At 45.2% G+C, this 15,189-nt stretch overlaps 1 protein-coding gene across 2 annotated transcripts in view; it reads right to left on the reverse strand.

Moving 5' to 3' along the window:
• LOC111868510 (protein bunched, class 2/F/G isoform) overlaps nucleotides 1-15,189 on the reverse strand; it is a 151,100-nt gene that overhangs the window by 14,755 nt on the left and 121,156 nt on the right. For both annotated transcript variants that reach the window (XM_023859200.1, XM_023859201.1), the window contains one exon: nucleotides 5,170-5,221. In XM_023859200.1, coding sequence (XP_023714968.1) covers nucleotides 5,170-5,221 — 52 coding nt within the window. The remainder of the gene's footprint in view (nucleotides 1-5,169; nucleotides 5,222-15,189) is intronic.

Raw genomic sequence — 15,189 nt, forward strand, 5'->3', positions numbered from 1 at the left:
ACAATTACAATGTAATTAGAGCTCATTAACGAGCGTTGAGAAGCTCATCTTCACATTCCTCGTTCCTTCGATCACACCCCAGCCGGAGAGTATTGCTGCATGCAGGGGAGGAGTTTTGTAAGCACAGCAACAAATCATCAGATTCCATCAAAAGAACCAATTTCCTTATCATTATCTGCTAAGCAACTATCACGTGTTTCAGGAAGGCATACGAAGAGACGGATGATATGACGTAACGCACTTCATGGTTGGGACTGGTGTTGCCAGCGCAAACCCCACATATGAACTCGGAGGCCTCCTACACACTGCGGTCTGGAATTTCTTACACAACGAAAAATCAGAAATATCCAAAGTCTCTAGACTAACACTTCCGGAAACTCAAGTGCATCAGGTACAAATTCAAAATGCCGTTCCAGGTAGTCAAAATTGTTACAATCCTGACAGAGTAGTGTTAACTTCGGAAAATACGTACCATTGGTTTCATTGCAACAGCAAGATAATTAGGGCATGGAAAACCATATGGTAGGCAGCACACCGGCAGGCGTCAAGACATGTAACAGTCAAGACACGATGTCTGCAACATGACACTAAGAAAGGAGCACAGCTGAAATGAATGAGATTATGAAAACCGCCGCACACCGGTCCGAGTCATGATGCTCACGAATCATGTCTTGATGCTTGTCTTGACGCAGTTGGTGTGCGGCCGACCTATCCCTGCACACCTGTAGCTACGCCACCCGTACGAAGTCAAACGTTTCGTTTACTTTATTAACATAGTTACGTCTCTTGCATGGGATGACAGTGAAAACAATTCACAGTATATACATGTGTGGGTGAAAGTTTTCATTTTCTGTAATAAGAGTAATAATAATGAATCCCCCTTGCCTTTGTCGCAAACATTACAGCAGCCCCTTCCTGCAATAGCTTCACATAGAACCATTTTTGTCTCTTTTTGGTTCCCTTGGGTGGGGTGAGACCGAGTCCACTTGGTATATCGGCCACTAACTGGCCTATTGTACCAGCCCCGGATGATTGATGGCGATGAGTGTGGAGCAGTCTGTGGAATAAGAATCAGCAGGGGAAACCGAAGTACCACTCTGCCCACCACAAATCTCACACGATATGACCCGTGCCGCCGCGTTGGGAAGTCAGCGACTAACAGCCTGACCTATTGCACGGCCACATGTTTTTGTCTTTCTGAATTACCGTGGGAATATGAAGCGCGCGATGCAACTAGTATTGAGGCTTTGAAGCAGGGACAAGGGATTGGACCGGGGGAAAGCAAACCCTGTTCACTGTCTTCAAGCAGGCCTACATGGTAAGGCAAAATCCAGAGAAAACGCAAGCATCTTCTTCAGCTATGTACTGGGATATCTGCAATAAACTGCTCAGGTGTATTTACATTCCTTCATGTACGCCCATCTATCATCTCATCTGCCAACACAAACACCTAACAGAAGAAACACAGTGGGAAAATAAAAACTACATTCTGCTTCTTACGGGCGAACACACAAAACTATTTTCAAACGGTGAATGGACAATGGCTTCCATTCCTTCATCAGAAACAACCGTGAAGATGTCTCTTCGAATCATAATTTTCTCCGTAGACTCGAGACGTACTGCGGCGTGCGTGTAAGCAGCTTCAATGCCGCCACAAACGAATGGCTAACCGTAAAATATCCGGATGACCCAAATCTGTCAGCAAAGGTTTAACGTCCGTGTGGCAATGTGGGGCAGAGGAAGTTGGTAACGTCGTAACGCTTTGCTCTTATACTCGGGACATACCAAACATCCTTACATATCGTTGTTTTCTTCAGTCTTCCCGACACACTCACGGAGACCACTGCTGCGCTACTCTTAAACCTCGTCTCCTCACCATTCATTACAATGAATAGCTGTTGCAGCTGAAACAGGGTCGTTTCATAACCTAAGAGTCAATTTACTCCACGCCAGCGTTTCTCATCCTGTGATCCGCAAGCAGACTTAAATTAAATTACAAATTATCCAACCAAAACAAATTAAAATTAAATAAGCAAGTAAAAATTAATTATATCATATTTTTTTTTGTTTAATAAAGCTTAAAACTTTGTTCAGTGATGACTCATTTTTAATAGTTTACTTCCAATTTAATTAATTATGTTTCCATATGTATTCAGAACATACTTTTAGATATATTATGCTATAAATGGCACAGTGTGTCACAAATGTTGGTAATACCACATAGGCCTACATAACCCAGTGGTCAGTAGAATTTTTTCAGACATTTTACTGGTCCTTTGGCTTAAAAAGGTTGAGAAACTCTGGTCTACGCGAATAACACTTGGTGTGGCTCGGGGCGTGTGATTACTTCATAACGCTACATACACTATCCTGTAAACCACGGCACAATAATGATGCGTCTTGTACTGCAAACTCTGTCAGAAGTTAGAGACATGTGTCCAGGGTGTTCGAGAAGGAGTGCACACATTTTAAACATTTCTGTCGAGAAGTTAAAGAGCTAGGAGAGTGCAGTTTTCACCATATGAAACAGCCACTTAGAAAAATTTCCTCCCAGCCTTGTCTATTTCACTGCACTTCGACCTGAGGTCCCGTTGTTGCTCACACATGTCCATCCGGCATTCACATACTCTGAGCGCGTGATTCCTTCCACAGATGCACGATGCGCTTTCTCAAACCTTGCAGAAAGGTAAATCGTGTGTGGTGGTACACGCAGTCCAAAGGAACAAATGGATGAACTGGAAGAGCCGTGGCCTGCAATGTCGCCGGATGTAGCGTCTCTGAAGGTATACAGAGAACCGGGCGTACCGCACACGAGTCACTCATTTGCAACGCATCGTGCACCCTGTGGACGGAATCACGCCCGAGACGTGTGTCTGAATGCCGGATGGACATTGTGCGAGCAACAACGGGAGCTCAGGTCGAACTGCAGTGAAATGCAACAAAAGGCGGGGGACAATTTTGTGAGTGGCTGTTTCGTATGGTGAAAACTGTACTCTCCTAGCTCTTTAATTTCTCGACAGAAATGTTCAAAGCGTGAGCACTTCTCGGACATTTTGTATTCTATGTATGTCATGGGAGGGTCAGTTTCTTCTAGAAATTCAATAGTTCGATCTGAGCTTCACGAGCAGACAGGCGTTATACCGAAGAAATATGGGCAGACACTGATTTCGACGGTCAACGTTCCTTGCAGATCCTCAATAACAAATCTGGTCTGCGTGGAACAATTTGGAAACATGAATAATACGAAGAAAGCAGTCTTCTGGGATTTTGCACCGTGTATATGTGGTGTTAACCGACGTTTCGGAGGAACGTATTGCCTCCATCTTCAGGGTAGAAGAAAAAAATATAAGAAATCTGCAAGCAAAGAGACCGTGAGAACCGGTAAAAGCAGACTCACGGGTCTCACGATCTCTTTGCTTGCAGATTTCTTATATATTTTTTCTTCTACCCTGAAGATGGAGGCGATACGTTCCTCCGAAACGTCGGTTAACACCACATATACACGGTGCAAAATCCCAGAAGACTGCTTTCTTCATAGTCACCGCCGTGAAAGCCTCAAATCTTACATGAATAATACGGGTGGGCAAATAAACGTATTGTGCATTACATTCATTAACATCGTGCAACACAGATCGCCCCAAATCATATGAAGTCGTGTTCCTGGGTGGTGCAAGTCAAGGCGCAATGCACCCGGCTCTGACGAGGTCTGTGAATTGATCTCTGGGCTACAAAGGGGCTCGCGTATGCGGAGTATTGATCGCGCTGGGCTGGGCCGCGGGGAGGCACTGACAACTGCTAACGGCCTAGACGTTCCATCCAAGGCAGACAAACCGCTGAAGAGACCCACTGGATGGATGCGTCACCATCAACCCATACCTAAATGCTCAATGTGGAGTTCATGCTCGGACTGTACGGTGTCTGGCAAACCGGTTCTGGTCCGTGTCACCCCCCTCCACTAATTTACATAACTCCATCTCATTTATAAAAACGGTACATTCTTCGAAGTTGGTACCTAATAAATTACTAATTTAATAAAGATGTACAACTGCTCCTTCAGACGTTACTCAAATTTAAAACTGCGTACAAATAATCTATGGCCCAATTCGTGCTGTGTTCTTAGTGTTAATCAACCGTCACAATCAAATTCTGGGATGAACGATGATGATGATGATAACAATAATAATAATAATAATAATTACTAAGAATACACTAGTATAATTACTATGCTCTTATTTACTATACCCGAGAGTTAAATTTAAAAAGCTGACTTCTTTCCGACTTATCAGTTTTCTGATGCAGTTTCTTTTTAATTTTCCAAACAGTAATGCAGGTATTGTTACTGCATAAGATTCTGGCAATACGGCGTCAAGCTTAACCTATTAAGAAATCGGCAGGCAACTCCTTCCTTTCTGAAGTGTCTAGTAACCAGAGATACCTGAATGTGGAGCAGGGACGTTCTTGAGCAACTGACAGTAGCTCAGCTGTTCAAGTCATTCCCACTTGTTTTGGAAACGGCAGTCTCTCTGAAGAAGTCCGCACTGCCATACCTTAGGTCCTGAAGGTTCATTTTAATATTATCCCCTCATCTAACCCCGTACCTCCCCTCACACCTCCTTCAAATTTAATATCCAAAATCTTGGATGCATTTGTTTCTCTGTACGTGCACACTTCGTCCCCTTTTATCACCTTACAACTACGCGAAGTGAAAAATTTGCGCATTTTTCTCAATTCAGTGCCATTTATCCCATTAATATTTTAAGCATTTCGGTCTTCAACACCATAAATCCGAACACGGAAAGAGCTGGGAAAGCAATAAGGACCAAGTCTGAAATACCACACACTTTTCGGAGTAATATTCAAAAAGATAGTTTAAAAACGCACCCCCCCCCCTCTTTCCAGTGCACACAAAATGTAATGCACAAGTGACGACTTCTGCATGACATTCATCGAATATGCTAGCTAATAAATATGGCAAACACTGACCAGCGTTTTCAAATAGTACCGTGCGTTGTCTGTTTACTCCAAAATATTTTAAATACACGATCCACAAATTATTTGTTATCTCTCTTCATTAACAAAAGTGTAAGCAATCATTGTGGGCTCCTTAGCACTTGCAGGGGTATGCAATGTGTTTGTTGAATATGATGGTGTCACACACAAACTACTCACCATGGCTTGCTCGATCTTGTTGTCAATAGCAACAGCGCTCGTCCCTGACGCACTGCAAATAAATGAAAACCAAATAATTATACATGGAAATTGAAAGCACTTGAATAATGCAGTAGTGGATGCTGAAAGTGTCCTTGGACTGACTAAGCTACCAGTATTTCAATCTGTCGGGAGACACACGAAACCCGCGCAAATGACAGTGAAAGTCGAGTCGACAAGCGTGAAGAATTCAATGTTTTACATGCACCATCTGCAAAACAAATATTTTTAACAAATGTGCACAGTTCTGCCTGCGAAATTCATATACTGTGGTACTCCCTGCTGCGGTTAGTATGCTCATTAATGTACTAGTGGATGTAGTCTCGCGGGTGATCAGAAATTTGTGACTTTCACAGCGGTTTTGCTTATAAGGCCAGGTCGTAACGCAGTTACTGGACGTTTGTATCAATATCACACACTTCAAGGCTGAGGGTTTTTTCAACAATAATATGGTATGGCCATGCGGTCGTTGGCAATATATTTATTAACAGAGCATTATGAGAAATCACAGTACAAGCCGTGGTACGGCCTCAGGTCTCAGAGGGCTTGCAGGAATCTCACAGTCACATTAATCGCCTTAGACGCCTTACTTAGTTCCCTTCGGAAAGAGAATCAAAGAAAACACCGCAGCTTCTGGAAACCTTAGCTCCTACACTGCTTTGCTCACAACGGTGTACAGGAAGTCCACTGACCCTGGCGGGGTTCTTCTTTGAATAAAACCGATCAACCACGTGCTTAAAAGTTTCCACGGCTTGTTCAATACAACCACCATTTTCCTAGAACGACCCGATTTTCTAAACGAGGTGAACATTATACGTAATTTCACACTAAACGGTTACAGTGAGGGGCACACGGTACTGTAATTGGTTGAGGCACTATGCTCCAAGCCGGAAGATCGCGTGTTTGAGCCCCGAGGAAGTGTTTTTTTTTTCAATTTACCTAATACTGCCAGCCGCACTATGGCTCTGGGGTCGACTCAGTCTCTAACAGAAATGAATACCANCCTCACCGCTATCTGTGAGCCGACTGTCTAGAGACGTCTCACACCCCTATGGGCCTTCATGCCCTGTTACACGGATAGCTTTACCTTTACTGCTCACAGTGAATGTTACATTAATGCTATTATCAACATTACGGGCGAAAACGGCGACCTGATGATGATGGAACGTTTGGCCACCGCCGTCACCCCGTCAGCGTCATGGCTAAGAAATTCCGACGCACTGGGAAATGTGCGACATTAGGACAACGTTCAAAACTTAACCATTAGTAGTAAAAACTACACCACACAGAGACTGTTATCTACAGCATTCCGGTTGGCTGCGAACGGAGCTACTTGGCGGTGGTGACAAACAGTATGAAACGTGGGCTCACAGAAAAACCAAAACTAGCCCCGCATGGAAATAACAAAGGGCGCCATATAAATCTAGAACAAGCCAGGCTTTTACACACTGGAGCAATAACATATGTAGGAAATACAGGGACTCGGCCCACATCGCTTGTGTGACGAATCCAACAAGCCATATTCTCTTCATTCGGTTTGACCTGGTTAATAATCTTCGGAGGTGGGTTCTTTGGTGAAATTTCCTTTCCCTGAAGTTTGGTCGTTTCGTTACAATCTTTACTGCTCTCTTGCTCTGACGTTTCCTGCTGCATTATCCAATGGCTATCTGCAGGATTCTGTTCTTTATTGGCCTTTCCCTTATCTCCCCCTGACGTTAACAGAATCCTGTCTGTCACGTTTGCTAGATCTGCTTAAAGCCAATGTTGTAAATGGTTTCATTCCTGTTCTCTCTTGGTTATATTTCAATTTCTACTAGCAATTCCACTGTATCTCCCGCTACTGAATTTGGGTCTCCGGTCAGGACTTATTTCGGTGTAAGTGATTACGTAGTTCTAATGGGTCCAACGGCTAGGACCTACACACACACGCGCGCGCGCGCGCGCGCACGCACGCACGCACGCACACCTGATGGCGAAAAAGAATACGCTTCCAAGCCGTTGTGGTTTGAAAAACTTAAGACTAGGAACAAAGCCCAAACTAACAGCCCTAGTTACAATGTTGTAAGTTCTTCCTTGCGTACCTTCCTCCATCCTCTTCTTATTTTCTAACTCTCGGTTCGAAATGTTCTGTGTTGGCTTTAAGCCGGCCTTAAAAATGTATTCGACACACTACAAACTCGCCGTCACACAGTGATATGAGAACGAACTTTCTTGCAAAGCACGTGAACATATACCGTTTATCTCGAAGTTTCGGTTCAAGCCCTCCTTGTGCAGCTACATCACCATCCGGCACCAAACAGAATTCATGCAAAGATTGCCCGTAGCAATCGTGGACCCCCTCCGGACGGTCTAGTTCGGACAAAAATGCTGTGACGAAGCGATTGTCCCACGACTGGGGATGGTTTAACAGAAAAAATGCGGATCTCTTTTAACTCCCAACTGCCATTCCTCCAACACGGAAGTGAGACAAATTAGGCATTTTAAAATTTCTCGATCCAACCAGTGACCTAAATCAGACTTAATGGACTAAAATTCCTCTCCCTTTATGGAACTAGAAGTTTCAATACCGCGTTCATAAGGGTCGGTGCATCCTGCGCGAAATGAATTGAGTACCCCTTCCCATCTGCGTCATGGTCTTCAAGTAGCATCTTCCCTTCGGATCACGTCTCTATTTCCTGTCTTGTCCCACCTCATGCTTAGGCAACGTGTGCCGAGTATGAAGATCTCTCCAGCTTGTTGAGAGGAAAAGAACGACCCGAAGAATTATCACAGCACATGGCAATGGCGACAAAAAGCAGCACAACTTCCGGTAATGTGATCGGGTTGCGGCCACGCGCGCGCGCGTCAGAGCGCAGCGTCATCACGCGCACGGCACATGTGGCATGTGCATGCTGTTCCATTCCTGTCACAAGTCGTCTTCTCAATTTACTGCTTATCTTACACAGCGAAATACAGCAATAAACTGGGATATGTAATGTAGTTTTGTTGGGTATTTTAAAGCACTATTTCAGAATTTATTTGGACGGAAAACTACGCTGAACCGGCATGAGCTGGGAATCGAAAGCGGAAATCCCGAATTTCTTGTGGCAGTACCAATCTCTTCACTGTGACGCAATACCTTTAGCAGTCTGTCAACCACAATCACCGAGTAACATATCCGAACCTCACATGGAACTGTGCCGTGTCTATATGAAACGGCTCATCTTGCAGAAGACAGGAACATTGCACTGGGCAATAAAGATCTGGCAATGCCATGACGTATGTCTACAGTCGACAATCCAAACTTGTGCAACAGAAGAATATCACGAACAGGGAAGCACAAAAACTGCGCTTGAAATCATGAATAGGCACATCCTCTACTGAGCCGTACTTACACCTCTAACATCTCTTTGTGTGACGCGCGCTGCAGATTCTCGAAAACGTTTCTTGGTGGAGGAAATAAATACTGAAAATGAAAGACGCCAAACGCTGTTTCCTTCACCAAAATGTCTTTCTGTGAAAAACCACATGCATAAATAATTTGTTTCGTACTGATTTGACCTCCGATACGTCTAGTAGGAGCCGGAACGTCGGATAGCGCCGTTTGTATAGCGACTGGCTACGGACTAGACGGACGAGAGGTCGGAGATCGAGCCCCGGCAAGGGCAAGGTTTATCTCCTCTCCACGTCGTCCAGCCCGGTTCTGAGGCCAATCCAACCTTTATCCAATGGGTGCCATGGGTAATTTCTCCATGGGCAAAGCGACCGAAGCGCGAAGCTCACAACTTGCCTCAAACTAATGCAGAGGTCAAGAACACGTGAATCTATACATTCACTCCCCCATACGTCTTCATGGGCCTATCACAGTGGCCGCGTGGTGTAAGGCATGAATGTCTGTGAGCGTTTATTCTGTGCTGTTTTGTGTGTAGGTTGCGACCTTGTGACGGGCTGATCCCCTGACCAAGGAGTCCTACCGACTGTGTATAGGATTAAGAAACTGAAAATCAGCCAAGGTTCAACATAGAGCTGTAGAGCCATAGACAGACAAGTCTTCATGGCGTAATATTTAATTAATTACGCACACGGCCGACTTTACCTTTTTTCCCCCTTACGAACCGGAACGTCACAATGTAACGAACACCTCGCATAGAGCAAATCTATGCGTGAGGCGTATTTGTGTTTGTGCATGATAAGACAAATGAGAACAAGTATCCAAAGCGGGAGTTTGAATACGCGGTTTGCATCAGGCCTCGAATGAGAAACACTGCAATTCAGTCGTGTTATTAAGTCTTAAAACTTCGGCCCTGTAACTTACGGACGAAAGAGTTATCTTGTTACACTAGAATGTCCACAGGCGTGCGTGATATCCAAGACACAGACTCTGCAGAAAAGTAATGGCCATTCATTCGCGTGTGCAAAGCGCACCTCAGTATTAATGGGGGACTTCATGCAGCCGCGTCTGTGTATCGACATTAAACCCAAGGGGCAGTTGATCCAACACGCAATTACCTACAGCGATGTTCACGGGGACCCAAACCGCCGCACTGGACGAGCTCTCGGCAAAACAGCATGTTCCGCTGCCAGGAAATTCTAAGTAACACTGGTCAGTAATCAGAGTTGCAGCCCTACTTTACGCAATATGTTTCGTTGCCCTCTCTATTAACAAGCAGTACTAAATACTAGGCAAATTCATCTGTGAAACTTGGGACATTCCCATACATGCAGGGAAGTTAATCACTACAGCAGAATCCCTGTTACGTTGACAGTAGGCACATTAACCAAGATATTCTGGAACCCAAAGGTTCTCTCATATTTAGGGAATAATATCCACTGACGATATTCCAGAGCATGGAGCGGAAGATATGCAGTCCTAAGAGGCTGCTGAAAATTGCTAATAAGGGTTTTCATAGTTTGTAGGTTTTTATTTTTTGCTATTCTTAACCAGCCCGATGAGATGCCGGTGACTGTAGAGTAACTGGTGAAATGAAGACTGGCAGGGGAAACCGAAGTACTAGGAGAAAACCTGCCCCCAGTGTCACTTTGTACACTTGACGTGGGTTCGAACCCGGACCGCCGCTGTGGGAAGCCGGCGACCAACCGCTACGGCATGGCCTTACTTTGTACGTTACTCTTCACACATTACGTTCAAGTGACGGAGGAAGAGATTAGCGTGGTATGTAGCACGCATCGGTGAAATTAATTCTGAAGACAGGGTGGATCAGTGGCGCCATTTCGTTAGCATCACACCGACCCCTCAGACTTCCATGATTTCCAGCCTAGATGCGCGGCCATGCTCCATGGAGTTTGCTAGTTAAAGGTTCGTTGCCGTGTTCCCGAGACAGTTCAATCGAGTATACACACTCATACATTTCTTTATACCTCATGTGAATATTGTGCCACTCACTGCCCGGATCTCCCAAGTGGACGACTAAAATATTTTGGGCCCATGCACTTCTCCTTCACGTTGATTTCAGTGCCCTAACCAAGTCTGGCCGCCTCCTCACGCAGCCCACCGCTCCACATTTGTATTCGGACAGTGGTCGCTTGAAATCTGTCGGAACATCGGCTATTCCTCTGTACCTGCAGGTAAATGCGGGACAGTACCTTGATAAAGTACAGTCATTTCGAATTCACAATTCGCCAATCATCCAACCATTCGACGGCGCACAGACTGAAACACTGACAGCATCGTCTAATAAAACATAAATACTTAGGCTCCTCATTACGTAGCTGTCTTCGGCCTCGTATTGGTTCCTCTGCCTTCGGTTCACATGTTTAGCACTGAAACGCCCTTAACTATGTGCTTCCCTTACACCGAGAGATCACTTCCATACCACAGAAGGAACGTTTATGTTCTCGGAAGCCGGGAAGGCGACATTCTTTTCACCAAACTCCACAAATGTGATCTGCTCTTAACGTAATATCTTACTGCTGTTTCCAAAACACTGAAAATGTTGTATTGTTTTGGACAGACTTGTGAAGATGATTCTCGTGAGCAGACGTGAACACATTTTCCAGGCAAGAAACAGAATTCGGCGTACCAACTACTGCCTCGGCGCTATGACGGCATCGATCGAGATGCAGTCGGAATGCGGCATGAGTGAGTTGGCGCTCTGAAATGCATTCCGTTCTATTGGAGCTGATGACAGACGCCTCATACGCGCTACATTTCCAAATTTCCACATCAAAATGTCATTTAAAACTGAGCACGGCCACCAGCTGCGCTTAGCTAAGTTTCCCTGTACTCTTGTTTTATATTTTCGTTCTTTCGCCAGGCCTATTTCTTCTTTGCACAAGCTTAGCCTGGATAAACTTAAGCACCAGATGTTCTCATGCGCCCAACGACTGAAGCTCCTTGTTATTTAGAAGCGAACAGTCATCAGTCACAATACAAAGCATAATACGTAAACAGACTTATGGCGTATCACTGCACTCTCTGAATAAAGACAGCGCGTACACGTTTTTTATATCTACACCGATTTTGGTCGGAGCCAGGATAACGCAGTCGGTATAATGACGGGCTACAGCCTGGAGGGCCAGGGTTCATTCCGGTAGGGGCAGGAGACTTTTCTCGTCTCCCCAGCGTCCACAACAGCTCTGGGACCCACCCAGCCGGAGGTAAAGTGGCCAGGGCGTGAAGCTCCCCATTCGCCTCAATCCAGGGCCGAGGTCAAGAATGGAGGAGCTATACCTCTACTCCCCCCCACGTCTTCATGGCGTGGTGCTTAAACTTTATCTTTAGGAGTAACTGAGGCTCCTTATATATTCTGGAATACCCACAACTGCAGTAGAGCCTAGTCCCAATGAGGCCAACGTGGACTGGTCTGTATTTATAGCACATGCCTCGAAATAGCCAGCCGCACGGAGAAGTCAGCCCGAGTTCCAGGCAGCAGCTAGCAGCTCACTGCAACGATTAGGAAATATGGTCAGTCGGTTCTCACTTCAACTTACAAACATTTTAAAAATAATATAAGGCTGTCCCTCAGCTCAAAGCACTTCGCCGGGCACACGTAAAGTGTACGCATTATTACTACTGGCACCAGCTGAACGTAACTGAGCAAAAACCGTCAGCTTTCCGTTCCGTCTGATTTACTCGCGGAGAAAGTGCGATACCCTCTGGTTGTTTAACAAAGGAAAAAGAAAGCCGGATGGGAGAGGGGAGAAAGTATGGGGGAGAAAGGAGAGATACAGGAAAGGAAAGAAAGAAAGAAAGAAAGAAAAACACGCGTTTTCATTTCGAATGTTTCGTGAATGAACGCGTTATTTTGCGTCCGATGTACGATGAAATGCAAAGAAATATAAAAAAAAACTCGGAACAGCAGATTCTGTGTTATTTCCGCTGTATCTCACTTACGTAGGTACAATGACGGTACTATTTAGCCCCAAATCCTATAATCTGTTGCATTTACACTACCCGCTGTATCTTAGTTACGTAGGAAGAATGACTTAAGCATTATTTGGCGTAAAATCCTATAATCTGTTGCAAAAGAGACTTACACTAAGTAAAACGCCGTGACAATTAGATCTGGTATGAAGCAGTCCCAACTACTCGTGTAACGCAGTAGTGCTACACGTCTTGCTTCGCACAGTCCCGCCAATCACGGCTACACCACAACGAATACAAACCTAACGTGACATGAGAGCTAAACGTCATCTACTAATTTTATGCCAAATAAGCTGAAAGTTCGGCGTGAATTTATGTTGTACTTTTTTTAATGCTAGTGGGGTGGGACTAAGTCCCTTGCGCTGCGGCCACTTCTGGCCTATTGTACCAGCCCCAGATGATAGATGAAGGTGATTGTGGAGCAATTGGTGAAATGAAGATTGGCAGGGGAAACCGAAGTACTCGGAGAAAACCTGCCCCAGCGCCACTTTGTCCACCATAAATCCCACTTGACCAGACCCGGGATTGAACCCGGGCAGCCGTGGTGTGAAGCCAGCTTGAGCTATGGCGCGGTGTATGATGTACTTACATGAACGAAAATTAGATGTGACACACCCTGTACCAAACGTCATCTATATCTGTGCAGCAGCTTCAAAGATGAAACTTGCGGACAGACATGATTTCTCAGTCAGGCGATACGTGTAAAGAACGCGTTGAAGTGTCTCGATACGAAATTCCACTGCGACAAGAATCATATTTTATTCTACAGTACAAAATGGACCCATTCATGGTCCAGTGGTTACATTTCTGCTTCATTTCTTCCACCGCCTTCCCAAATCAGAATCCGTGATGACTCTCTCATCATGGTTCTTTCGACAATAAGAAACAACTACGGTGGAAACAGTCCCATTATAAACCAACAGGACACAGTAAAATGAATACCCGGTAGAAGGGAAGCCTGGGGGAACTGCATACAAACCATATCGACTTATCTCTCTGGTGACAGTGACACGTATCTCGAATGACAGTTCGTAGATTACTTACCTACTTAGTCACACATATAATTAGTACAAGAGACGGATTCTCCATTTATTAAAGCACACTTTCCCCAGTTAGCTGGGCTATGTAACGCCCACGGTTTGGGGATCATGAAATTAATCGCGTACGAGGGCTATTCGGAAAGTAAAATCCTGTGAGCTGTTAATGAAACAAGTAATTAGAAAAAATGTATTACATATAGAAAATATGTACATGTTTAAGTTACTTCTCAACATGGTCACCACCGGAGCAGAAGTACTTGTAGTATCGGGGAATAAGTTTTAATATGCCTGTGTCAAAGAAGTCTGACGCCTGTGGGCTCTTGTCACCTTCCATCAATTCCTCGTTACTGCTGACGCGCTGTAATCGCAACCAGTTCTTCGCGTAGGTAAACAGAAGCTAGTTGCTCGTAGCAAATTCAGGGCTGCAAGGAGGGCGGTCAAACAACTCCCAGTTGAAATGATCCAGTAGTGTTTGAGTGCGAACAGCTGAATGCTGATCCGCATTGTCACAGAGCACTATTCGGATATCTGCATTCTACGCCGTTGGTTCTGAATGGCCCTATGCAGTTTTCCTTAGGCTGGGGCCATACGAGCGTCCGTTGTAGAAATAAACAAGAGAGGCGAATGTTACGCTTTCTTCTGGCTCCACTGCAGACAAAAAACGACGCACCGCATTCTGCAACTGTGTGGTGTCCTCAGCAAAGTCCATCATGAAGTACGTTCGTTACATTGGACGCATTTTGTGCGCTCATGTGGTCCCAGCCTTAGTGTTTCGCAATACCCTTCTGACGCTACTGCGATCCCTTGTTGCATGAATGCCACCATGAGCACTCCTTTCCTGTCCCACAAAACACATCTTAGCAGCTTTCTGGGGTCTGTTGAATGTGTGTGTACCCACTGCTTTGATTGATCCTTGGATTCAACATTGAAAAATGAAACCCAGATTTCAACACCTGTTTCCCGTACGGTGTGACTTAGAAATTCATCGCCATCTTTATGGTAGCGCTCTAAAAAAGTCAAAGCTGAAGCCATTCCCTGCGTTTTGTGCGCACCGGTGGTCATTTTTCGGAACCCATCTTGCACTGAACTTGTGAGAGCCCAGCCTAACTGTGATAATTTCGTAGGGGGCAGTGGAAGTTCATACGAAAGTTCTGAAATTGTAAAGTGCCGCCTTTACAAATTTTTATCATCACTTACTACAGTCTTCGTGTGAACATATGTTCGCCCATATCTGAACATTCTACACCGCTGTCTTACAGTTCATTCACTCGTTACATTTTGACTGAGCGCGCCACACCTCAAGCGCTTAGTCGCTGGCTTCCCACCGCGGCGGCCAGGGTTCGGTCAAATGGGATTTGTGGTGGACAAAGTGGCGCTGGGGCAGGTTTTCTCCGAGTACTTCGGTTTCCCCTGCCAATCTTCATTCCACCAGTTGCTCCACAATCACCCTCACCTATAATCTGGGGCTGGTACAATAGCCAGAAGTGGCTGCAGTGCAAGGGACTTAGTCCCACCCCACTACCGATAAAAAAAATACATTTTTCTGGCTGTAAACCGCGCATGCGCGTAATTCACGAT

This window comes from Cryptotermes secundus, unplaced genomic scaffold (genome assembly GCF_002891405.2).
Source record: "Cryptotermes secundus unplaced genomic scaffold, Csec_1.0 scaffold206, whole genome shotgun sequence".
NCBI classification, from domain to species: Eukaryota; Metazoa; Arthropoda; class Insecta; order Blattodea; family Kalotermitidae; genus Cryptotermes; species Cryptotermes secundus.